General features: G+C 38.3%; 6 protein-coding genes, 1 non-coding gene and 1 pseudogene across 14 annotated transcripts; 6 read left to right on the top strand and 2 right to left on the bottom strand.

Moving 5' to 3' along the window:
- Positions 1–335: 335 nt before the first annotated feature.
- LOC106370141 (ATP synthase subunit b', chloroplastic-like) lies at positions 336–1420 on the top strand. The gene is made up of 2 exons (XM_013810235.3): positions 336–1016; positions 1099–1420. The coding sequence occupies exons 1-2, from the start codon at positions 516–518 to the stop codon at positions 1261–1263; spliced, it is 666 nt and encodes a 221-aa protein (XP_013665689.2). The 5' UTR covers positions 336–515; the 3' UTR covers positions 1264–1420.
- A 608-nt stretch (positions 1421–2028) lies between these two features.
- On the top strand, positions 2029–5016 carry LOC106369720 (E3 ubiquitin-protein ligase KEG). Of its 7 annotated transcripts, none has more exons than XM_022698383.2 (6): positions 2029–2134; positions 2240–2337; positions 2792–3141; positions 3220–3311; positions 3383–3856; positions 3921–5016. In XM_022698383.2, the coding sequence occupies exons 3-6, from the start codon at positions 2794–2796 to the stop codon at positions 4846–4848; spliced, it is 1842 nt and encodes a 613-aa protein (XP_022554104.2). In that variant the 5' UTR covers positions 2029–2134; positions 2240–2337; positions 2792–2793; the 3' UTR covers positions 4849–5016. The 7 variants fall into 7 exon arrangements, with proteins under 7 accessions (XP_022554104.2, XP_022554136.2, XP_013665369.2 ...); XM_022698415.2 differs by having other exon boundaries at positions 2037–2134; positions 2240–2341; XM_013809915.3 differs by having other exon boundaries at positions 2037–2134; positions 2240–2362.
- LOC106370040 lies at positions 4977–6391 on the bottom strand. Its single transcript, XM_013810142.3, has 5 exons — positions 6049–6391; positions 5861–5960; positions 5671–5770; positions 5472–5566; positions 4977–5396 (listed from the first exon to the last, which is right to left on the bottom strand). Exons 1-5 carry the CDS (start codon positions 6194–6196, stop codon positions 5105–5107), a joined length of 735 nt encoding a protein of 244 aa, XP_013665596.2. The 5' UTR covers positions 6197–6391; the 3' UTR covers positions 4977–5104.
- Positions 6392–6468: 77 nt separating this feature from the next.
- TRNAR-UCU lies at positions 6469–6541 on the top strand. Its single transcript has one exon. It is a non-coding gene; the product is annotated as a tRNA-Arg (tRNA).
- Positions 6542–13134: 6593 nt separating this feature from the next.
- LOC106369639 (auxin-responsive protein IAA29-like) lies at positions 13135–14614 on the top strand. Of its 2 annotated transcripts, none has more exons than XM_048780348.1 (4): positions 13135–13639; positions 13919–14100; positions 14198–14288; positions 14365–14614. In XM_048780348.1, exons 1-4 carry the CDS (start codon positions 13404–13406, stop codon positions 14438–14440), a joined length of 585 nt encoding a protein of 194 aa, XP_048636305.1. In that variant the 5' UTR covers positions 13135–13403; the 3' UTR covers positions 14441–14614. The 2 variants fall into 2 exon arrangements, with proteins under 2 accessions (XP_048636305.1, XP_048636304.1); XM_048780347.1 differs by having other exon boundaries at positions 13143–13639; positions 13808–14100.
- Positions 14615–16121: 1507 nt separating this feature from the next.
- LOC111203592 (probable clathrin assembly protein At4g32285) lies at positions 16122–18596 on the top strand. The gene is made up of 2 exons (XM_022697495.2): positions 16122–16366; positions 16507–18596. The coding sequence occupies exon 2, from the start codon at positions 16530–16532 to the stop codon at positions 18411–18413; it is 1884 nt and encodes a 627-aa protein (XP_022553216.2). The 5' UTR covers positions 16122–16366; positions 16507–16529; the 3' UTR covers positions 18414–18596.
- Positions 18493–22042, bottom strand: LOC111199760 (annotated as a pseudogene).
- LOC106397745 lies at positions 22040–23638 on the top strand. The gene is made up of 4 exons (XM_013838366.3): positions 22040–22259; positions 22362–22476; positions 22770–22884; positions 22960–23638. Exons 1-4 carry the CDS (start codon positions 22159–22161, stop codon positions 23424–23426), a joined length of 798 nt encoding a protein of 265 aa, XP_013693820.2. The 5' UTR covers positions 22040–22158; the 3' UTR covers positions 23427–23638.
- The last annotated feature ends 890 nt before the right edge of the window (positions 23639–24528 follow it).

Genomic DNA, 24528 nt, shown 5'->3' with positions numbered 1-24528 from the left:
ATTACAATAAACATAATTATTGTTTTTAAAATTTATTATTAATTAATGCATATAAAATATAAAATATATTTTAAATTTTTTTTTCAAAAATAAAGATTTTGTAAAACCGTATTAAAAATGCAAATATTTTTATATATAACTTTTTATATTTGTTTATTTGTTTTTATATAATTTTTTTTTGGGTCCTTACATTACATTTGTAAACTCACCACCATGTAATGGATGTTTTTTTTATGATTGGTTGAATTTATATTAAATGCAAAAAGTAACAATTTTTTTATTATAATATTTTAACTTCTACTATTATTTTTAAAATTTTAATTTTGTTTTGTTGTTATATATTTTTCCAGTCCTTACATTTGTAAGCTCACCACCAGAGCCTTTGATTATTTGTGTGGTGAAGAGAAGAGATAACATTCCTAAGAAGATTACACAGAGAGATCAGTTTTTGAGCATTCTCTCATCTCTCAAAGCCAAAGCTCTCTCCCTCTCTCTCTGTCTCTGCTCGTGTCGCCATGGCTAACTCGATAATGGCTTCCTCCAAACCCCTCATCTCCCTCTCCTCCTCCACTCAACCAACCCGCGTCAACCTCCCCAAATCCATCAAACTCCCCCAGATCCCCAAACCCATCTCCTCCTCCTCCTCCTCCTCCTCCCTCAGCAGCAAGGCTCTGTCTTTCTCCTCCGCCACCGTCAAGTCTCTAGCTTTAATCGCCGCCCTCGCTCCCCCTTCCATGGCCGAAGCTATGGAGAAGGCCCAGCTCTTCGACTTCAACCTGACGCTCCCGATCATCGTCGTGGAGTTTCTCTTCCTCATGTTCGCGCTCGACAAAGTCTACTACTCTCCCCTTGGGAACTTTATGGATAAGAGAGACGGTGAGATCAAGGAGAAGCTCGCGAGCGTGAAGGATACTTCCACTGAGGTGAAGGCGCTCGATGAACAAGCTGCCGCTGTGATGAGGGCGGCTAGGGCTGAGATCGCCGCCGCGCTTAACAAGATGAAGAAGGAGACGGAGGTAAGGGAAACGTTAGTTAACTGACATTTGTGATGTCTGATTGTGAGAAGACTGACATTAATGGTTGTTTGTGTTGGGACAGGTGGAAGTGGAGCAGCAGCTGGCGGTAGGGAGGAAGAAGGTGGAGGCGGAGCTGCAGGAAGCTTTGGCGAGCTTGGAGAAGCAGAAGGAGGAGACCATTAAGGCTTTGGATTCTCAGATCGCTGCTCTTAGTGAAGACATTGTCAAGAAGGTTCTTCCTTCTTAATACAAACTCTTGTGTGTTCTGTCTTTTCTCAATCTCAATTTATATGAAATTACTGTAAATCTCTCTTCTTTTCTCTCTATGTCTTTGTCTGATCGTTGGATGAATCAACAACAATTTTATATGTAAGTTTTTATAAATGATTAGCTCTCTTTTCTTATTTAGTTTGATAAAGATTGAAAATTTGATTTTGGATGAATCTTCATAGACTCTTATTGTCACGAGATTTACATGTCTCTTCTTGAAACGAAAACAAAGAGCAATTGAGGGTTGTGTCTGCGAGTGAGTGAAGTAAGAAGAACAGAGAGACATTGAAGATGTTGAAATCCAAACAGTCCTTCGCCTCAGAACTAAAGAGATTCACAAAACCGCAAAATGGGACTCTTGGGCTCAGGTCCAGCAAGGAAGCCCAACCTTCAACCGTTCACTGTTGTCGGCGGTTGTTGTCACGAGATGTGATGTTTTGTTTATACAGCGCCTGACGGCCTGAGCAACAGACGAAAAAGAGAGGAAACTAGTCTACTTGGTGTGTTTAGCATTAGTGACTCTTATTCCACTCACACCACCGTAACACCTGAAGCAATGGTCCTCAGTCTTACTGTCGTTTGTTTGGTGGATACAATCATGAAATCGTATTTGTTGTGTGATCGGTACTATGATAAGCTAAACATGGTGTACTTTGCACTAATTTAAAATTTCTTAATATGTTTTAACCAAAAAAAAAAGCAAAATTTAAAATAAAAAGAGTTTCTTTTTTTTGGTTGACATAAAATGAAGTAAAGTGGGCTTTGTTGTGGTTGTGGTATTAAGTACGGTAAGGTGTCTCGTCTCATTAAACAAACTTACGGGGCCTCCACGCCTTCTTCCTTCACAGGTTCTCTCTCTCTCGGTTCCCTGTCTTTATCAGCTTCTCAAGTTACTTGTTTCAGTTTCCGATGATCGTTTCTAAGTTATTTGTTTGTTTTCTCTCTTTCATCAGGAACTTGTAGTTATCATTACCGGCGGTGTTAGGTTTCTATCATTTGTCTTCTGTCTTCGCCGTCACTACCTTCAAAAGCCTTAATCCGTCGACATAACGCAAGTTTATCTCCTTCATTGCTCGGTTACTCTCCTTTTTTTTTGAGATTTTCTTTGTAACTCGAGTTAACTTTCATTTTAATTACATTCGTTTTGCAAATTCTGATCTAATGAGATTTGACTTTTATTTGTTTGCTTGATTGACTTATGGTTCTATATCTTGCGCTAATTGAGTTCCATTGTGATGGGATACTGTTGCTTGTTCTCCTTCTCCTACTTCTACATCTCCACGACACTTGTCTTTGTCCCTTGTTTGTATCGCTTACTTCTCTTGAAAATAGAACTCACACACGTATCTGACTTGTGACGAATCTGTTTCACATTTTGTACGATAGTTAAATAACTGAAAGGTTGTTCCTTTTTATTACCAAACATAGGTTTCTGAGATTTGAGTTCTTACTTTACAAACTTTGAGTTGTAACTTGTGAAACTATATTTTTTTTTCTGGTTTCAGATATGGATTCAAAGATAGCTGCTCAGAAGCCTGATGATTCTGAGTACGAGATCATTGAAGGTGGCTCTGAGAGCGCTTTAGCAACCGGTACTAGCCCCTGGATGAACTCTGCGACCTTGAAGCTTCGCCACCGGATTGGAAGAGGTCCCTTTGGTGATGTTTGGTTGGCTACTCATCATCAGTCAACCGAGGACTACGATGAGCATCATGAAGTCGCCATCAAAATGCTTCATCCCATCAAGGAGGATCAGAGAAAAGTTGTGGTTGATAAGTTTGAGGATTTGTTTTCCAAGTGTCAGGGGGTTGAGAGTGTCTGTCTCCTCCGTGGTGTCTCTAGCATTAGTGGAAGGGTAAGTAAAAAAAAACATGTGTTTCTTTTCTCTCAGTTTCCGTTTTTTGTTTTAAAATTGGAGATTTGTGTTTTGTAGATATGTATTATCATGAAGTTCTATGAGGGATGTGTTGGTGACAAGATGGCTCGGCTTAAAGGAGGAAAGCTTTCACTGCCTGATGTGTTCAGGTAACATTGCATTATACAAGCAAGCAGCTAGTAGTGATACTAATGTCTTCTTTATCTATGTTGAACCACAGATATGGGGTTGATCTGGTTACAGGGATCCTGGAGCTGCACTCAAAGGGGTTTCTGATTCTCAACCTCAAGCCCTCTAACTTTCTTCTCAGTGATAACGACAAGGCCATCCTCGGAGACGTTGGAGTCCCTTATCTCCTTCTTAGCATCCCTCTGCCGAGTTCTGATATGACGATGAGGCTTGGAACTCCAAACTACATGGCTCCAGAGCAGTGGCAACCGGAATTAAGAGGTCCCATGTCCTTTGAGACTGATTCTTGGGGGTTTGGATGCAGCGTTGTGGAAATGCTGACCGGTGTACAGCCTTGGTCTGGTAAATCCGCCGATGAGATTTACGACTTAGTGGTCAGGAAGCAAGAAAAGATTAGCATCCCTAGTGGCATACCGCCTCCTCTTGAGAACTTACTTAGAGGTTGCTTTATGTATGATCTTCGAAGCAGACCATCGATGACTGACATCTTACACGTCTTGAAGAGGTAAACCGTCTCTTGCTGTTTCTGCCATCTTGGTTTGTGATATTAACTGGAAATGATTGTGCAGCTTGCAGAACTCAGAGGACGAAGAGGTGTGGAGAGGCATTGACAGTAGAGAGATCAGGAAGAGCTCGGCGACTCTCGGTTACACAGAATGGTTTCTTTCAAAGGATCATCTGCTAGTGGGTGACACGGTGCGTTCAAGAAAGCCTGCCAATTCTTTTAAGCATGAGAACATGGATGTGCCAGAAGGAACAGTGGTTGGTCTAGAACGTGACACCGATCCAGATGAGTTTGCTCTCGTTAAAGTCCATGGTGTTCATGATCCGTTAAGAGTTCATGTCTCTGTTCTTGAACGGGTAACTAACGGCTTAGCTGCTGGAGATTGGGTGCGTCTGAAGGATGGAGAAGACAAGAGGCACTCTCTTGTTGGTGTTATACATTCAATAGACCGTGAGGGTAATGTAGCTGTTGGGTTTATAGGGCTGCCAACTCTCTGGAAAGGGACTTCCTCGCAGCTTCAGATGGCTAAAGGATACAGCGTGGGTCAGTTCGTGAAGATCAAAGCCAATGTCGTCATCCCAAGATTCAAATGGATGCGTAAAGGTAGAGGGATCTGGGCAACGGGGAGGATCTCTAAGGTTTTACCAAACGGTTGCCTCGAGGTGGAGTTCCCTGGAGCGTTGCCTTTTGGAGAGGAGCGTGGAAGCAGCTGTCTTGCGGATCCAGCTGAAGTAGAGGTTGTGGATTTCAACACATGTGAAGGAGTTGTGAAAAAGTATCAGCATCTGGAGGACTTTCACTGGGCTGTGAGGCCTTTGCTGATTGCCATGGGTCTATTGACAGCGATGAAGTTGGGGTTGTTCGTTGGGAAGAAAGCAGGAAGATCAAAGGATGGGAAGCAACGTGATGGCTCTGGTGGACAAGGTGGTGATTGTCAGATTGTTGATGGTCAGGACTCTGGCAAATCGAAATGGCTTGTGTTCAGTGTTTAAGGATGTGCTTTGGTCTGGTAATGCTCTTATATAATCTATGTTCTAGTAATGGGTACATGTACATAATAACATTGTTTCACTTTCTTTGAACGTAGTAAGACTCTTGTATGATGTTTGATGGTATCAAGCATATAACATCATCTTTTATAAAACCACAGACTTGTCTTATGATTTGTTTCTTACATATAAACATGAAGATTGGGAAATCAAAATCTCTACAAGAACCAAATCAGAAGCAGAAAGATAGTAATGAGTATTATTTCATGGTTTCAGAGATGAGTTTTTTCCTGTTCCAGACATCTTTCTCCGAGTAACACTTGAAACGAAACCTTGCGATGAGGTTGTTAAAAGCTCTGAGGTGACTCGAAGTAGAAGCAGTCACGTTTCTGTGTTTAGTCCGACTTGGTGTTGACTTGTAAGAGAGCCAACCTCCCAATACAGTCGATAGAAAGCTTGGTTGTGTCTTGGTGACTGAGTCAACACCATCTTCTTGTCCTTGTGTTCCTTTCTTTTTCCAGGTTTCGGGTTTGAGAGAGAACCTAGATGGTCTATAAAACATGTATCTGTCTGATGAAATGCTAAAAACATGAAGAGAAAATGAAAAGAGAAAAGACTCTTCTTACAGTTTGAGTTGTTTCAAAGAAGAAACATGTGGTATCTTGCTCTTATGGTTCACCATCATGGTGCAGTAGTTTGATATATGGCGGATGAACCTAAGCTGAATGATGTTTATCCAAAAGATGCATTTGAATCAGACTCTGTAGTTTCATTTAGAAGAGTTGTTACATGAGTGAAGAAAAGAGGGAGGCGAGTACAACAAACCTGATCTCCGTCTTTAATGCCAAACTCAATGAGGTAGTCAGCCTCGTTGAGCAGTCTTTGATCTCCATAGGATAAGCAGAACTGTGCCCAAACATGCGGCCTTTCATCGAAATGATAATCACAGGGTAAGATTAAGATCATCAAGAATTACATATAAGATAAAGACACAAGAGGAGAGGAGTCCTCATACCATGAGACCTTGCCAACGCCAGTGATGGGCAAGTGAGAAAACGCAGCTTCTACAGCCATCTTGAGCTCACCTACTGTAGCTGTCTTCAATAGTTCAATACCTACAAAATCGTAAACCGCTAACTCAAGAAACAAGTCTTGAAGATTGATGGTAAGAAACAAGAAAGCAAGAAGATGATGGTTGTGTACCAAAGGAAGATCCATCAAGTTTGAGAACAGTGAGTTTGATGGGCTCCTCAGGCATCTGGTTATAATTAAAACTCCTCCGGCGAGGGAGACCATCGATGAGGCGGAGAGGAGAGAGAGAAGCAGCCAAAGAGCGGCGTGGAACTTCCATCGCAAAATCAAGAACAAGAACAAATGGTTTCCTTTTCTTTTTCTTATACCTGACTAAAGAAAGATAAAAGTGTGGAAGTTGAGTGTCAGAGTGGAAGAGGATGAGAGATAGTGGAGATACTTTGAAGAGAAACAGGGTTTACTTCAGGGATCTCTCTCTGCTTCTTTCCAGCTTACTTTACTTTTTCCCGGTTAGATATGTTTTGCTTTTTGAGAGAGCAATAAAGAAACACTTGCCTAATCATAAGATTGACTGGGAATGAAGAGCAACAAGCACCCATGGCCTAATGGATAAGGCGCTTGACTTCTAATCAAGCGATTGTGGGTTCGAGTCCCACTGGGTGTGTCTTCTGAATTTTTTTCTTATTTGTCTTCTTTCATCCACTTTTCATGTTAAACTGAGTACAACATGCTCGCAGCTAAACTCTTCTACTTGTCTCGCCTACCGTTTGTTTAGAGCTATAACAAGATATTCATACTATCCTTTCACTTGTAACATCGCCATGAAAACCAAGGAAAGCTTAATAAGTTGATACCATGGTTAACAAAGAAAAGTAAGATTTGTGAACGCATTTATATTAGATTCCAGAAAAGACCGAGTCACTCTATAGTTTATATACAAACGGAAAGAACATAAGAAAATGATAAAGAGCAAAACAATCTCAAAACATCAGTTCCTTTATAATCCAGTAATGTGTCAAAAAATGGGGCCTCGGCTTATAGTCAGTCACCCTTCTCTAGCTACCTCCCAATGATCTTGTAATATGCATATAAACCAGAGCCGAAGAAGCCAAGAAGCTGTCCAATCACATTCATCTGCGTCAACGAACCAAAATTACAGTACTGAGATGTAGCAAATTGTAGATAGGCGATTTTGGATCAATAGAGTAAATGGGAAGGTGAAGAATAATACCAGGTCGAAATGGGAGTCCACCAAAGATCATCCAGCCTAATCCAACCGTGAATAGGTCCTGCAATGATGATATATAATGTTCAAAGTTTCTGCTTTCGTTTATAAAATCATAGACATAAAAGAACTTCAAACAAAAATTATACAGTGAAACCGACCTTCATATTGCCACAAATTGTCTGTGTGAGAGCCGAGTTGAGAGTGGTGTCAAGAAAAATGATGTAGTTGAAAAAGAAAGCTAACACGCAAGCAGAGTAACACAACCTAGGTGAACATGAAAACAGATAAGCAGTATAAGTCAGAAGAGAGATTTACAGTACCATGAAGCCAGGAGAAAAGAGCTGAGGAAAGTTAATCGTCTTCTCCCAGTCACCACACATATATGTCCTAACCATCAATATAGGTTCGCATATAACTAACTCCTATCATTGCAAAACTAACAAATTGAAAGCAAGTCTTGGGAGTTTAGGCCAATCTTACTATCTACTTAGATTACCATTGCACCACATGAGGCCAAAGCTATTCAAACCACTTGACTTCCCTGGAGAATCAGACATTAGACATTGACTAAGATAGGATTCAAACCGGTAGGAAGGACTATAACAGCTTGTACCAGTCCGGGTGATGGTTGCTAGATATACTGCTGTTGTTATATTGGCTACGAAAACAACAGCATATCCATAAAAAATCAAATGGCAAGTCCCTAGCTCCAGCAAAAAATGCGCCAAACATGATAAAGCCGACACTGATATCATCAATCTTACAAGAGTTTTAGTTTTGTGCATATAAGAATCAAGGAGTATGAGAAGAAAAAAAACTGTGATTCACCTTCCAATGATAGACCGCGTATATCTCTGACCTGTGAGCATGTACTCAATCACCATAGTTTGTAGGGTGTTTGTGGGGAGCACGTCTTTGGAGTCTGTCTCCTTGCCTTGTCTCAAGACTATGCGTTTGGAAAACAATACATACTTCGATGAAGCGTGTCTAAAGTTGCTTATCTCATCTTGTCCAGTTCTTGAAGATTTCAGCTTTGTTAGAATGCCTGGATCATGTGGTGTAAATGTTTTACGAGTGCACTCCAAGACATTAACTAGTCTCCCCATAAAAACTGGTGTCCATGACTATGACTTTCAGAATAACGATCGTATTAGCGTTGTGAGGGTTTTGATTAATGCCCCTAGGCTCAAGTATCTGAGTCTCTGTGATTTCATATCCGAGTGTAAAACCATAAGCAATCTAGGTTCCTTAACCAAGGTCAATCTTGGTAGGCGTGCCCCTGATCATTTCTTCACCAGTATCTCGCAAGTTAGGGATATGAAGATCTCTGACTCAGCTTTCAGGGTATGTCTCCACATAATTCTCGTTCATGAATATTTTGCTTACAGATCTTGTTTTGTGTGTGAGTAGTTCCTCCTCAAGATCAAGCCATTGCCCCCAATTTTGCAACCTGTCATGTTTGGAAGCAGATGTTTGTTTTTGGGATATGGATACAGGGGTTATTGGTTGTTGTATTTTAATGGGTTTGAAAATCCGAACTAAATCTAGTGTTATTGGTTCTATGATTTTCAAATTTGTATTAAAATCATGTGTTACTGGTTTAATGATTCATAAATTCTATATAAAATCAAGTGTTATTCAATCGTAAGGATTTACTAATATATTTGATTTAATAATGGATTTGAATTAATAATGGATTTGAATGGATTTGTTTTGATTTTTTAGTTAAAAATACAAAGACTCAAATCCAAAAAAAAACCTCCGGATTTGTATAATTTACTTAGATTTATAAATACTATATGGATTCTTCTTGAAATTTGTCCCAATCTAAGATCCCTAATCTTGGTAATGGCTTGCATAGTCTGTTATGTGTTTTGTCAAGTATTATCTAAAATCCATTCATTGTGTTGTGTATTTTCAGAATCTATCTCGTTCATTGTCTTGGGAAAAAAAAATAAGATTCACGCATGTGCCTCAGTGTTTCATGTCATCACTCGAGTTTGTAGAGATAGCAGACACTTTTAGAGGACTCCCTGGTGAAATGGAACTAGTAGAGTACTTTGCAGAAAACTCAGTAGTCCTCAAGAAAAAAAAAAAACAGAGATATTAATTTGTCATGAACTCTTTTCTCTTGCAGTGAGATTTGTAACTCCAAATGTTCACTTCCTCTCTTGACCGCAAATTACTTAGGGAATGTCACGTGTTTGTATATATGTGAGCTAAGGCCCAATTAAAGAAATAGTTTTTGTATTAGAAACTGACCCAACATTCTAAAGAGTTTGGTCGAGAGCACTATTTGGATATCAGATTGGGCCAGGTTTTAATTTTAGTTCAATGCCAACTGGTTTGATATCGGTTTATTGGTTTGGAAATCGGTTTAGATTCTAAACCATTAAAACCAAACTAAATCTTCGTTTGTGTGGTTTCAGGTTTCGATCTTTGAAAATGAAAGTAAATAGATTTATTTACGTTAAATGTGTTAAATATGTGCAATTAAGATGAACATATACGATACTTTTGTATGGAAATATGTTGTTTACCCCTCTTTTTGTTTTGGGTCGACATTATATTGTTATATGTTTTGAGCTTATTTCAGTTACAAGCACAACAAATATTCAAGATCGACTGTAAGAGAAACAATGTATATTTTAGGCTAAGAAGCAATGATTGTGGAAGAGGTTGATGACGAGCTGATCTTTTACATGCAAATCCACAAGATATGCTGGCATACTAGAAGCCAGATTCTGAATTTTGGATCAACATTTGTATTGGACGTGCAATTCAACTGACGTTACTATCCAAACAAAGGTCTTATGCGAGATCGAGATCGAGATGGATAGCAGAAGAACAAAAAAACTCTTCTATCTCATCCTCTTAAGGGGAAAACTCGACTGATAAGACTTCATGTGTCATCCTTCTGGAACGTGTAGCCTCGTGTAAAGGCGAGGTAAGGTAAAACCTAGGAATGTGAATGAGATGTTGAAGAATAAGATGACTTTGTAATTAGGAAGTTATACACTATACAAGAATCTCTGAAATTCTGATTTTGGTATAGTTTTTTATTTTATTTTTGGTGCTGAAAAGCCAAAGTTAGATCATATATATTTGAATATTTCCAACGATCATTAAAGTTTCATCTTGAACCGTTAATCTCTTTGTATCAAGAAGTTTGAATAATGAATGAATGGGGTAAAGTTTGTGGTACGATTCGTAAAATAGTAGTTGAGGAGACATAGAAGAAACATGATAAGACTTTGGTATTTACAACTTGATGGAGACAAGACATTAAGCCAAAGCTGTCCGAAACAGCACTCAAAGCTCTCTTTTTTCTCAGTGTTTTTGAGTTACAAAGTTAGATTCATTCACTTCCCCCCTTTCCTATAACACTTGTTTGTCCCCTTCCCTCACTCAAACAAACACTTTCTATCATCCCACGTGCGACCTTTATTATACATCTCACTACTTCTAGATCTTGAATTTTAGTTTTCGAGTGGATTAGGTTTCTTGTCGGTAAATTATGTGACCATTACATTATTAGATTTGGGTATAATTTTATTCGTTTTGTACCTGCTCCTGCTGCATAACTCGCATCCGATCCTAAAATAGAGATTTTAATATCATATCACATTAGCTTTCATTATATATATTTATGATGGTGAGATATTTTAGTATGTTGTATTTATTTGTTCGGTAGTCTACGTTTTAAAAATACATGCATCCCTGAAATCATGCAAAAATTGACGGTGTTTCAGACTAAAAATGTTGATGGGTTATAGTTTTAAAAAATATGACGTCGCACGTATAAACTAATAATCTTAACCAAAAAATGGTACGAACTAATAAGTTTTTATTCTTTTTATATGTTTTGCTACTTTTCTGATGAAATAATAACAAACTTTTTTACCAAAAAAAAATTAAAAAAACTAAAAAAAATAATAATAACAAACCAGATCGATTTCACGAGCTAGACTACAAATGTGAAAAGTGGTTCCCACAAGTCATATGGTCCTTCATCTTTTACAAGAAAAAAAAAGTCATATGGTCCTTCAACCTTTAAAGCCCATTACTTCAGTGGTCGACCCGACACTACGGCACGAGTAGTCACGCACGCACGACTCTGTCCACGTGACATTCACGTTGATATTTCCCCATCTACTCTCAGCTGTTTGGTTGATCTTAAAAACATGTAGACCAACCAAAATTCATATTAATATATGATATAGACTTCAGATTCAAGTGTCACTTTCGTAAACCAGATTTACATCTTACGGAATTATTTCTTAAAAAGGTTGTGGGTTAAGTTCTTAAATGTTGTGTTATGCACAAGCACAGCATATATCCTTTTAACAACAGTACTTTTTCTTAAATTAAAACAAACATATGTCAACGTCAAGCTAACAACTGAATATATATACAGTTATATGATCAGAGTAAAACAAATAAAAGACGATTAAAAACTATACAAAAACAATATAGTCTTCTAGTATTTGTTTAATGTATTTATCTGGTCTTCATGGTGTTTTTGTTGCTTGCTTAATCGGCTTGACCAAATAGTATAATTTAGTTTTAATACAGTTGTTAGTAATTCTACCGGAGAGAGGTAACTTGGTTATGAGTGCGAGTCTGTCGACTGACATGATATGCTATCTACACAAAACATCCGCAATAACAAAAATATGTTGTATGATCCATATACGCAAATAACAAAAACAAAACACTTGTTAAAGAAAATGTTTATAAAAGTAACATATTTCTACCCAAATAGGCAGTGTACTCAAGCTCAGGATAGGCATACAGTTAATAGCTAGCTCTTACTCATAAGTCATAATAGTGATCTAAACTCTTCCCCAAACATGTGTAGATTAAGTCAAAAATGTAATAGTGAAATCAAGCTGGAAGAGAGCCTAGTGATAGTTGCCTCTTAAGAGGTTAACACAATTGTGACAAGCTGTAAACAATTCAGAGGTTGCTATTGGATAACATCATTCTTAAATGTACTCCGTGTGAAATCAATTTTCTAGTAGAAACATAGAATGTAAACAAAAATATAGGAGGTAGTCCGTTCCAACAATAACCAAACTTGTCTATTAATATCCATATTAGATGGATGTTGCATGTCTATATTCGTTGAATCATGTGTCCCTTAACGATGGTCGATGGCTCTTCTTATTTCTAGCTTAGTAATATAGATACAAACACACTTTTATCATATCTTTGGTATTTGCTTTAGTTCTCTTAATAAATACGCTAATTGGATATTGCGATAAATGTGAGTTGTAACGCAAACATAGAAAATAAGGTATAAGCCAACCACAAAAAAAAATCGATTACAAGTTTATATGATTAAATATAATTAATAATTTATCATGTAAGAAATGTATCTACAAGTCCATATATTGTATCGATTGTAGTTATATATTTGTAGCCGAAGTTACAAAACTGCAAAGAAAGGAGTTAACATTTAGTGTAGATGAATATTGAATAAAAGTAACTATTTTATATATGAAAAGCATAACAATTTAGATAAAATAATACTACTAATGTACAAAGGTGTTAGCATCAATGTTAGGATATTGGCCGACCTGAACTTAATTAATGTCGGAAGTCATTACTTCCATCCCAAAAGACAAAGGTCATTGTTTCTCTTTTCCCCTTCGGAACTTCCTCACTACCTTTCTCTTCATTTGAAAGCCTTAAATGTATACATATTAGAAACCAACTAAAATTAATTTTGTGAGGGAAACTATCTCGTATTCTCGTTGTTTTAAATGCTTAATTTTGCACGATTGCTAGTCTGCTAAGCTACTTAAGTATAATAGTTAGAATGAATCTCTGTTATTATCTTCACCTAAACATAGTTCGTTTAACCGGTGAAACGTTATTTAATTCATGTTGGATATGAAATTTAATTAAATACGATGTAACTTTTGAAGATGATTTCCTCTAGTCAAGTATATGTTATAGTTGTTGGTCCAAGAAAAAAATATATGAACTATAATAGTTGAGGATTTAACGGAAAAGGAATAATTAGTATTCTAATACTTTGATTGATTACTTGTTTAGTTTATGTAGCATCGTGTTGCTTAAGATACCATAACACATCCATCGACATCTATATTTGTGTGAGTACATATATATTGACGATAAAGCCATATATCCTTCCTTGACTTTGGTACCCTTTCCTTTTTACTATAAATAGGGAATACTCATGATCCTCTAATTATGCACACAACCTTTTCCAAAGCCAAACAACAAAAGAACATAAACTTTTTTCATCAAAGACGAAGCTTCACCAGAAATGGAGCTGGATCTTGATCTTTCTCTTTCACCTCATACTAATTCTTCAAATTTCGGGTTAGGCTTCGATCTCAACAAGCATTTGAATACCAAAGAAAAAAGTTTTGATGCGATGCTTGGGTTGGAAAATATGGAAGAAGATTGTTATGTATCAAAACCACGTTCATTTTCTTTGAATGGCCAGTCAGACAAGGAAGATGATGATCCTCTGGAGCCCGACTCTTCTGTTGTGTACGAGTGAGTAACAAACTCTATATTTGACAATAGTAAGGTTAAAAAAACAGTTATCTCTACATATAATATATGGATTACGTACTTACAAGTTTCTTAGAATCGTTGCGTAGTTATACAAAAATCGGGGAGGCATTGTATCTTTAAAATACTTAATTAAATTTTTATATATAGCGAGGAAGAGAACTGCAAAGTCGTTGGATGGCCACCAATAAAGTCATGTATGAAAAAGTATCTTAATTATCGTCATCGTAGTCGTAATCACCCATATCACCATCATGGTAGGAGGATCAACATATCTAATCAACCGGCTACCATTGAAAGAGGTGGGCCGTTAACCTCACTGAGATCATCAATGTATGTTAAGGTGAAGATGGATGGTGTCGCAATAACAAGAAAGGTGGACATCAAGCTTTTCAACTCTTACGAGTCTCTCACGAACTCCTTGATCACCATGTTTAGTCAATGTGAGTAAATACTCTCCTAAGCCTATAAAACAAATGAAACATATCATATAACATTTCAAGAGTCTTCTGAACACTGAATATATTTTTGTTTTGTCAGACCAAGATTGTGATAGAGAAGATACAAACTTCAAATTTACCTTCCAAGGGAAAGAGGGTGACTGGTTATTACCAGGGGATGTTCCATGGAAGTATGTAATTACATCTCTATATTCGGATATGGGTGACTGGCATATTAATGTCTAAATTCTTGATTTGGTTTTGCAGGATCTTTGCTGAATCTGTTCATCGAATATCAATAACTAGAGATTGTCTGTGTCCATATACAAGACTTTTGTTTTAATGATAAGAAAATATTCAACTCGAGTACCATCTATCTGATTAAATTTCTACTCGAATTCTTGTTATGTATTCTCCTTTAGTATCCAGTTCATTGGTTTAGGTATTTTGTCACCTATCAAGAATCATGGCTAAACATGGACGGTAACATAAAGAAATTTCCTCTTTTTTGGACAAATCATACTCTTATTAATTTCATGTTTCAACCTCCTCTAGAGGAGGAAAAGATACATAAAGAAGCATAAACAGGTAACAGATTTGCCAAATAAACTACAAGATGAAAATATAGATCATTAAGGAACACATAAATGATCGAAAAATAGATCCTATGAACATCAACTGACCATCAATTGTCGCAGAGTGTTTACCCTCTTTGGTTGCACTCTTTGTGATCTATTCAATTAGTGGTTCAAAGCGTGTCTACAAGTAAGATTGTAAATAAGAAGAATTCAGTGAATAACTACGGATCAAGTTTGGAAACTGAATAGCTTTTTAGATATTATCGATCCCTTCCTGGCATTCCAAATTAAAAATAAAAAATAAACTCGTTCGATTGAGAAACTAGGAAAAAAAAAGAACAAGAAACATAAACTGAAATCGATGGATGTGGAACCATGATATTAAATTCGTGACTGGTTGTGTCAGTATGGGCATGTCACTTGATCTGGTTGGTTTAAATATCTGAAACCACTTTAAATTGATCTGAGGATGATCCAAAATCATAAATTTTGAACAGATCAGAACAAGATGGATAATCATGAATAAACAAAAATGAATGACATGAAAGAATATAAGATTGGCATGCCGCTTATTAGATATATATGTTCCACTGGAGTGATAATCTAACCATAACTTGTGGTATGGTGGTGATTAACTTAAAGATAAAGTTCAATGAAGCCATAAAGATTCGAGTCACGCCTACTAGGAAATTAACATTTTGTTATTACCTAAAATAAGGAACCGAACGTATGCTGCTAACATGTGGTTAATCTGGATCCACTTCTGTACGAGTGATGCTACTAATGGATAATCTCGATTAGAAGTCTTATATGATAGTTATAGATTTGCATTGTGATATATTATTTAATGCTTAATGACATGCTTAGTGCCATCTAAAGGAATGATCGAAGAAATTGTGTTGTCAGGCTGTAATAGCATCTCAATCTATGACATCTTCATTCTTTTATTTTTTCACAAAATATTAATATTTTATTATAAATTAATAATGCAATAATTTTATTTCCTTAAGTTGTACCATTCATAAAATAACATGTTTTATGAGTATTTCATGAAAATACTAAATGAAAATATTTTCCCATTTTATTATTATTAATTAAATACGTACTGAGATATTTTATGAAAAAAAATCTCTGTTGTCAAAATTAATTATTATTTTTTTGTTAAAATTAACAGTAAAGGAATTTCTATCTAAATTTTGTTAAAGATTTTTAAGTAAACAAAATGAAAATCTGCAATAAATTAATAAAAATACTTTTTTAGAAATATAAAGAAAATCATCTAGTAAAAGAAACTATAAACACAGCTGTAAACACTTATAAAAACTCCTACAAAACGTTGACATTGCTTTTCACAAAAAAAAAATAACAGTGTTCAGACCAGAGAGTCTCAGACTCAGACAAAACGGCTCCGTTAGTTCCGGTTACAAAATCATCATCGCATCTCCTTTAGATCAAACGGCTTTCATTAATCCACGTCATCCTCAACTCAAACTCTCTTTAAATCCTCTCCCTCTGTCTAAACCCAAGCCACTTCATCTTAGACTCGTTCGATGGATCTGTCACACCGCCAAATAAGTCGTAATATGAGATCTTCTTCTTCACCTTCCTCATAGATCTCAGATCCAGCGCCGGAGTAACACCTTCCCCCACCAATCTCTCTCTCTCCCTCCCTCAGATCTAGCGAAAGAAAGGTAATTTTTCTAAAGAATATTTCCACCAAAATCGTAACGATCTTCGCTGATTAAACTCGGAATCTCCCTTCAATCTCTCAACGAACTTGCTCTGTTTTTTTTTTTTTCTGTTTACTTAATTTTTTGTTTTCTTTCCGAAGAGTTGACTCAAACCAAAACCACCATGGCGTTGAGCATACGCAAAGCGATCGGCGTGGTGAAGGACCAGACGAGCATCAGCATAGCCAAAGTCGCCAGCAACATAGCTCCAGATCTGGAAGTCGCCATCGTCAAAGCCACAAGCCACGACGACGACCAGTCCACCGAGAAGTACATCCGCGAGATCCTCAGCCTCACCTCCCTCTCCCGCGGCTACGTCCACGCCTGCGTCACCTCCGTCGCTCGCCGCCTCGGCAAAACTCGCGACTGGATCGTCGCGCTCAAGGCCTTAATGCTAGTCCACCGCCTCCTCAACGACGGCGACCCGCTCTTCCAGGAGGAGATCCTCTACGCGACGAGGCGTGGCACGAGGATCCTCAACATGTCTGACTTCCGCGACGAGGCGCACTCCAGCTCCTGGGACCACTCTGCTTTCGTGAGGACGTATGCTAGCTACTTGGACCAGAGGCTCGAGTTAGCTTTGTTCGAGAGGAAAGGGAAGAACGGGAGTAGTAGTAGTCACCAGAGTAATGATGATTTTCGATCTCCTCCTCCTCAGAGAGGTTATGATTACGAGAACGGTTACGGTATGCCGAAAAGGTCACGCTCTTTCGGAGATGTGAATGAGATTGGTGGAGGAGGGAGAGATGTTGTTACTGTTACTCCTTTAAGAGACATGCCTCCAGAGAAGATTTTTGGGAAGATGGGGCATTTGCAGAGGCTTCTTGACCGGTTCTTGTCTTCTCGTCCCACCGGTTTAGCTAAAAGCAGCAGGATGATCTTGGTTGCTATGTATCCGATTGTGAAAGAGAGTTTCAGGCTTTATGCTGATATTTGTGAAGTGTTGGCGGTTCTTCTTGATAAGTTTTTTGAGATGGAGTATACGGATTGTGTTAAGGCCTTTGATGCTTACGCTAGCGCGGCGAAACAGATTGATGAGCTCATTGCGTTTTACCATTGGTGTAAGGATACAGGTGTGGCGAGATCTTCGGAGTATCCTGAGGTGCAGAGGATTACTAGCAAGTTGTTGGAGACGCTTGAGGAGTTTGTGAGGGATAGAGCTAAGAGGGGGAAGAGTCCGGAGCGGAAGGAGATTGAAGCTCCTCCTGCTCCGGCTCCTGAGGAGGAGGCGGAGGTGGATATGAATGAGATCAAAGCGCTTCCTCCTCCGGAGAACTACACTCCGCCTCCACCTCCGCCGCCAAAGCCAGAGGTGAAGCCGGAGCAACCGCAAGTAACTAATGATCTAGTTGACTTGAGGGAGGATGGTGTTAGTGTTGATGACCAAGGGAACAAGTTTGCTCTCGCTCTTTTCGCTGGTCCTGCCACTAGTAACGGCAAATGGGAAGCGTTCTCTTCTGATAACAGCGAGGTGACATCCGCCTGGCAGAATCCAGCAGCGGAAAAAGGTAAGGCTGATTGGGAGCTTGCGTTGGTCGAGACAGCTAGCAACCTCGAGCATCAGAAAGCTGCGATGGGAGGTGGTTTAGACCCGTTGCTGCTCAACGGTATGTACGATCAAGGAGCTGTTAGACAACACGTGAGCACCTCGGAGTTAACCGGTGGAAGTTCAAGCAGCGTGGCGCTACCTTTACCGAGTAAGACCAACAGCCATATACTAGCACTCCCTGCGCCAGATGGAACCGTTCAGAAAGTGAACCAAGACCCTTTCGCTGCTTCACTGACCATCCCGCCTCCTTCGTATGTGCAAATGGCTGAGATGGACAAGAAGCAGTATCTATTGACTCAGGAGCAGCAGTTATGGCAGCAGTATCAGCAAGAAGGGATGAGAGGTCAAGCTAGTTTGGCTAAGATGAGTCCTGCCCCAAACGGAATGCCTTATGGGATGCCACCGGTTAATGGAATGGGACCGCCACCGATGGGGTATTACTACAACAACCCTTACTGAGCTTTGTTCCTTTTCTTTACATAAATATATAATATTTTTCGACCAATACACAGATGGTACCTCATGTTTTCTTGTGTTATAATCCGGTTGCTTCTTGTATCTTCCTGGTTATGAGTTTGCTTGAACTTCTGAGACTGTTTATCTTTTGAGTTTGATTAATAATGTCATTTAAACCTTTTTTTTCTTGAACTTGTATACCTATTGTAAAACATTGAATTCTTCTGAGATCGCCTGGTTATCTTTGCCCCCTTTGGTTTGAGTTGGGTGAAGCAAGCGAGTCGCGATTGGTAAATGTAATTATATTATATTCTGTAATAAAATCTGTTTATGTTAAAATATCAGGTGACTAAGCTTGTTTGTAGCTATTTGATGTTTCGCTTGTAACCAAACAGGTTATATAAGCAATTAAGCATACTTCATGTTCTCTTGTATATCAGTTTTCCTGCTAAATAAATCACTCTTTTTCGATAAACCAAGGAAAGTAAATATAATCTAAATATTTAAACGAATCAGCAACTAAAGCCACTAGACAACAAACTAGAACAAATACCAAGTTATGTGTTCTAAATCGTAAATAACTGTATTAGCACTTGCTCCTTATAAACAGAATAAGAAGCTAATGAATAACATGAAACATAGATAATTTCTTGCATCTCTCCTGGTCCTGTATTTGATACTCTAACTTGTAAAATCTCTTGAACTGAAGATTAAAAATTAGTAAATTGCTTAATATCTATTTGAGATGTAGACTAACCCAAGATTTTGAGGAACTTTGGCATGCATATATATATTCATTTTCTTCCCATTACATTGGTCAGTGACTGAGGTAAATTGATTTGCTGATGCTTAACTTCAGTTGCGAATTTATGAGGATGAGCTTTGACGTCTAACTCAACAAGCCCCTTGGATAATGATAGACTGGGTTCTTTTGTCCCAGCTACCCATTAGATTACAATTATTTTTTTCTACTTCTTGACCAAAACAAAAGAACTAAAACTACATCTAAATTTACAACAAAGCCATCAGAGAACCATGCACGCACCACATGCCGAGTCATTGAACAACACGGTTCTAGCCATACCCATTAACAGCTCCAGAGCATCAGGAGAAAACTTCCTAGCAAACAGAAACGGATCACTCCTCCCAACTGTCCAATCCGAACCGTTGATTCCATCCTCACCGTATCTCGGTCTAGTGTTCCTCAACCTAACTATCAGCTCAGGCACCACTTCCTCCAGCTCATACATTCTCGGGTGGCCCTCTTCGTTAATGGTCCAGTCCACGTGCGTGAGCGTAGCTGGGACACACCCGCGCGGGTCCTTCATATTAAGAAGTGTCGGAAAGTAACTTTCTTCGGGAAAGCACGAGCCTTCCCAGAAACATGTCTTATTAAACTTCTCCCAGATAAGTCGATCACGCGCCACCACATGCGCGTGCTTCCTTTTTAAAACCCAAAACTGAGACCCAATCCGAAAGTCATCAAACCTCACCTCCGGCAGCATCGCGATGGGCCCTCTCGCGGCCCATCTTTCGAACTGCAACGGCTCGTCTTTAAGTATCTCGATGAAGCTCTTGCGAGACGAGACCAACGTCTTGTAAGTGAAGTCAAAGGAGTGAATTGGTACGCAGGAAGGTGAGAAGAGAGCAAACATGTAGTTCTGTGGATCGTCGAGAAGCGCGTGAGCTATTAGCCGACGCGCGGCTGAAGCGAGAGTGGGTGTGTTCCGTTCAGAGGGCTTCGAGTCGATTCTCAAACACGCCGGTGAACGGCGGGTCATACTCTCGGGTCGGGTCTGCGTGAACGTACACATTGTAGAGCTCCTCGGAGCTTCCGTTGAAGAAGGCTTCCCACAGAGGCGCGAACGGTAGAGGCGCCGTTGTTAGATACATGAAAGCCAGCTTCCGGATCGACCCGGGAGAAGGCTGGTTCGGGTTGACCCGGGAAGCGAGTCGGAGAAGCTGTTCGTCGTCTTTAGGAATCTGCTGACGAAATCGAACCGCCGGAGTAGAAGCGTGTAGATTTCGTGAGTGGAAGCCAAGCTCCGGCGAAACTGCGGCGGTGATTTCTCGCTGGACTGTGAAGATGACAGCAACTGGAAAGCAGAGAAACAAAACGCAGAAGAGAGGAAACAATGTCGGAGACGGCATATCTCTTGTCGGAGAATTAAAACCAGCCGTTACTTTCATTCTGTTAGAGCGATCAAATCGTATTTTTTTTTAATTTTCTAGAGTGAGATAGTGGGATTTGGTGTAACCTTGTGTATATTCATCGACATATATCTTACATCAAGAAATTATATTTAGTATTGAGTGCAAGTTAAGGAAATATTCAATTCAATTTAATTCAATGGCATTTCATATTTGGAATTCACAACTATATAAAGAAAATATTAATGTTTTCGAATCTCTCATTTAATATGTTTTTACATAACGTTCTTAGTTTTTCGTTTGCCAACATTTCTCTTAATTTGTTCCGAAAATAGAATATGTAATTATGTTTGGTCGACATCAATAGTACGTATACTATATGATTATTCTTGTACTTTGTCTTGTCAGTTTGTTATATAATCTAACTAAATCATAGACCAACAGAGTGGTTGTATACGAGCTTATTCGTTGATTAGAGTTAAAGGCAACAATTAAAATAGTCGATTATGTTCATGGTATTACACGTGGTACGATAGAAACCGTTGGTTAGTAGCCTCTAAATAACATCACGTGGCTGCATGGTTTTTCGTAATGGAATCGATCCATCTTTTAGGAAACATTTTCATGTCGAACGCAACAGAGCTTTTACTGTGTATCCACGTGCCCGGCATGCATCATATTGGGCCTTAGAATCTGACTTTTTGGGCCTTGCTTCCAATAACGGTGACGTGAGTGGTTTCAGTTTGGGTCTTCAATGAATATTTACTGAGCTATATTTATATTTTGGTCAGCTAGGAGATCTTATTTTGTTTTGTGGTTGTCAATTCAGAAATTTTACATCTTTTGTCGTCATCGTGAGTTGTTTCAGTGTCAGAGATTAAACTATAAGCGAAAGGTTCGAGGTGGTACGAAAGCAATGCTTTTTACTTCAACCAAACAATAAAACTTGTAAAGTTTCTTTATGGGTATGTACTGTTTACTCTTTTTAGTTTATTTTTCCTTGAGAAAGCAATTATAGCGAAAGCTTCAAAATGTATTGCATCATATTCAAGAATGAAAGCGATATGTTAAGGATTAAATTTCCATAAAGACGTAAAATGTCTTACAATAGCATAAAAATCTCAAACGCAATAATATAGTGAATTAAAACGTTTTGGGCATCTACTGTTTTAGTCTTCCCAATCACGCATACCTTTGAAATAAAGCTTTACATTTAAGTATTAGTGCAAATGTAGATACATATGTAGAACTAAGTTATGGTCAATGTTTGGTTATCAACATAAACTGTAGTTGGTGAACGCTCTTGTTTTATTATCTCTGGAAAAGGGATAATCTAAAAATAATTTATTGGACTGCAACCCTACAGAGTATAGAGAATAGACTATAGGGTAGGCCGGACCATGAAAATCGTAAAAAAGTGGAGTAAACCGGAACGAACCGGACCGGACCAACTGACAAGACACACTCTCTCTCTCCCACACTGATATTATTGAGTTGAGTAGTGAAAGGAGGGGAAGCAAAACAATCTGACTTTGTCTTTTCTCTCTCTCTTTCTTTCTCTCTCATAGGAACTTAAGAGAAAGTGGTGGGAAAGAAGATGCCGAGGCCAGGGCCAAGACCGTACGAATGCATCAGAAGAGTTTGGCATAGTGACAGACACCAACCCATGAGGGGTTTGCTCATCCAAGAGATTTTCAGGTCATCTCCTCTCTCTTTCTCTCTCTCTCTGTATCAGTGTGTGTAGAGGTGTGCATGTGTCTTTCTTTTAGCTCAATTGTTATATGAAACTTTTTTTTGTAGGATTGTTTGTGAGATTCACAGCCAATCCACCAAGAAGAACACTGAATGGCAAGAGAAGCTCCCTGTTGTTGTCTTGAGAGCTGAAGAAATCATGTACTCCAAAGCCAATTCTGAGGTTCTTTTCTTTATTACATTTTAATTCTCCAAAAAAAAAAAATTAATTTCGAAATTTGAAAGACTGTTTTTCAACAGTAATCTTGCTTCAGTTAATGTGAAACAGAGAAGTAGTTCATTGAACAGTGAGATAGACACAGTGTTACTTGTGATGTTCTGCTCCATCTCATAATGAGCATTGGAACTCATGTCACTGTATCTGTACTTGATTAATAGATTTGTAAATAAAGTGTCAAAGTTAGTTAAAATCTTGAATATATATTTGATTTTACTATTTGTGGATTTCATCTTTAGGCTGAGTATATGGACATGAATACCCTTTTAGACCGTACAAACGACGCCATTAACACCATAATCCGACTTGATGAGACCACTGAAACAGGGGAGTTTCTTCAGCCTTGTATTGAAGGTATACCGTATACAATCCGAACTATTACACTTCTCTTGATTCTTCTTCTTAGTCTTGTTCTTTTTGTTTCTGTAGCTGCTTTGCATTTGGGTTGCACGCCTAGGAGAGCTTCAAGAAGCCAACGGAACATAAACCCCAGATGTTATCTTAGCCAAGACTCAACTAAGTTGGAGACCATTTTGTCTCCGCAATACCAAGCCTTCATGAAACAGAACAACTTTTGTCCGAAGAATCTTCAGGTTATGAGTTTTCACAGCGACGTTCAAGAGAAGCGGGTCGAGAGATGTTCTGTCTCCAAGTACTCAAGCTACCCTTTGTGTTATTCATTCAGGGTTCCTTCTTTGCCAAGATCTAGCAATGTCACTGACTCGTACAAGTCGAACAAGAGCAGCAAACCTGTGATTGCCGCTGATGCAACAAAGGGCACTACTACCTTTGATGGGTGTGATCTATCTCTGCGCTTAGGGCCTCTTGGAGATATCAAAACTCCTAGTCAAAAACGGAGTAAGATAAGCAGCTGTAACAACAGCAACAAAAGCTGAAAATTGAGAGTAAGATAGCGAGTCTTGTATTAGAGGATGTCTCTTAGTTACCTATTTTAGTTCCTCTGTAGGTTTTAGGTGTCTTTAGATATGTAAATGGAGAGAGAGATAATGATGGAAACAGAGTAATCTTCGTCTTCTTTTTGTCAGTTCATTAATCTTGACTTGTATCATCAAACTTCATGTACTTTTAATAGCATGATTTCGAAAAACATCGAGTCTACTACATCTGTACCTTCACAATAGATAGTAGTTACACAAGATATTCGCAAGACCTATCAATCACAAGATTTTATGAAAATAGTTGTGATAGGAGCTTGCTAACCAACGCTAACTTTTGTGATACGGGCTTTTATGGGCCACTTAGTTGGTTTTATATTGAACTCAGCGTTGCCCATTTATTAGTCCCTCCACTCTCTTGGGCCTACTTGTTTTTACGTTGCATCATACATGACCATGCATATGCTAATTATTCTAGTGATACTGGTAGAAAACTAAAAACATCACTATTTGATGCCCATGCATACGTTAATGCTTTCATGTAACAGATCTACCTTATGTGATGTTGTGTGTTACGTTGGGTGTTACGGTTAGACTATAACATAAAATTAAATTAATTTGAGTTGAGTTGAGAGTCACACACTAAAAGAAAGCTCATGCAGTACTACATGCATACTCGAATATGAATCCAAAAACAAAATTATTACATGCAGAAAAATGTCTCAACAACCAAATCTATACGAGTGTATATTTTGATTTTACAGATGCACTTGTACATTATTATAACATAGAGGCAATATATTTCCCTTGTTGTAAACCATTTGACAGATTTCAATTTCAGAAGCATAATTCAACTAAACTATTGACAGCATGGAAGACCTCGTTAATTTTAAACTTTACCAGTTTACCTAATACGAATCTTTGATCTCAAGACTTCTTTATATCAGCAAAGCAGTCCATTAATATTAAAAAAATGGAAAATAAGATTAAAAAAATGCTAAGCTTTTTGTAATCTACTAATCTCCTCACAAAGGTAATTTCTCATTGGATTTTGAGTGAGGCTTTTCTTTCTCATTGCCCAACCTTGTTCATTATTATATAG

This window comes from Brassica napus, chromosome A1 (genome assembly GCF_020379485.1).
Source record: "Brassica napus cultivar Da-Ae chromosome A1, Da-Ae, whole genome shotgun sequence".
In the NCBI taxonomy this organism is placed as follows: domain Eukaryota; kingdom Viridiplantae; phylum Streptophyta; class Magnoliopsida; order Brassicales; family Brassicaceae; genus Brassica; species Brassica napus.
The sequence above is the reverse complement of the archived record's forward strand: the minus strand, read 5'-3'. Positions and strand labels throughout refer to the sequence as shown.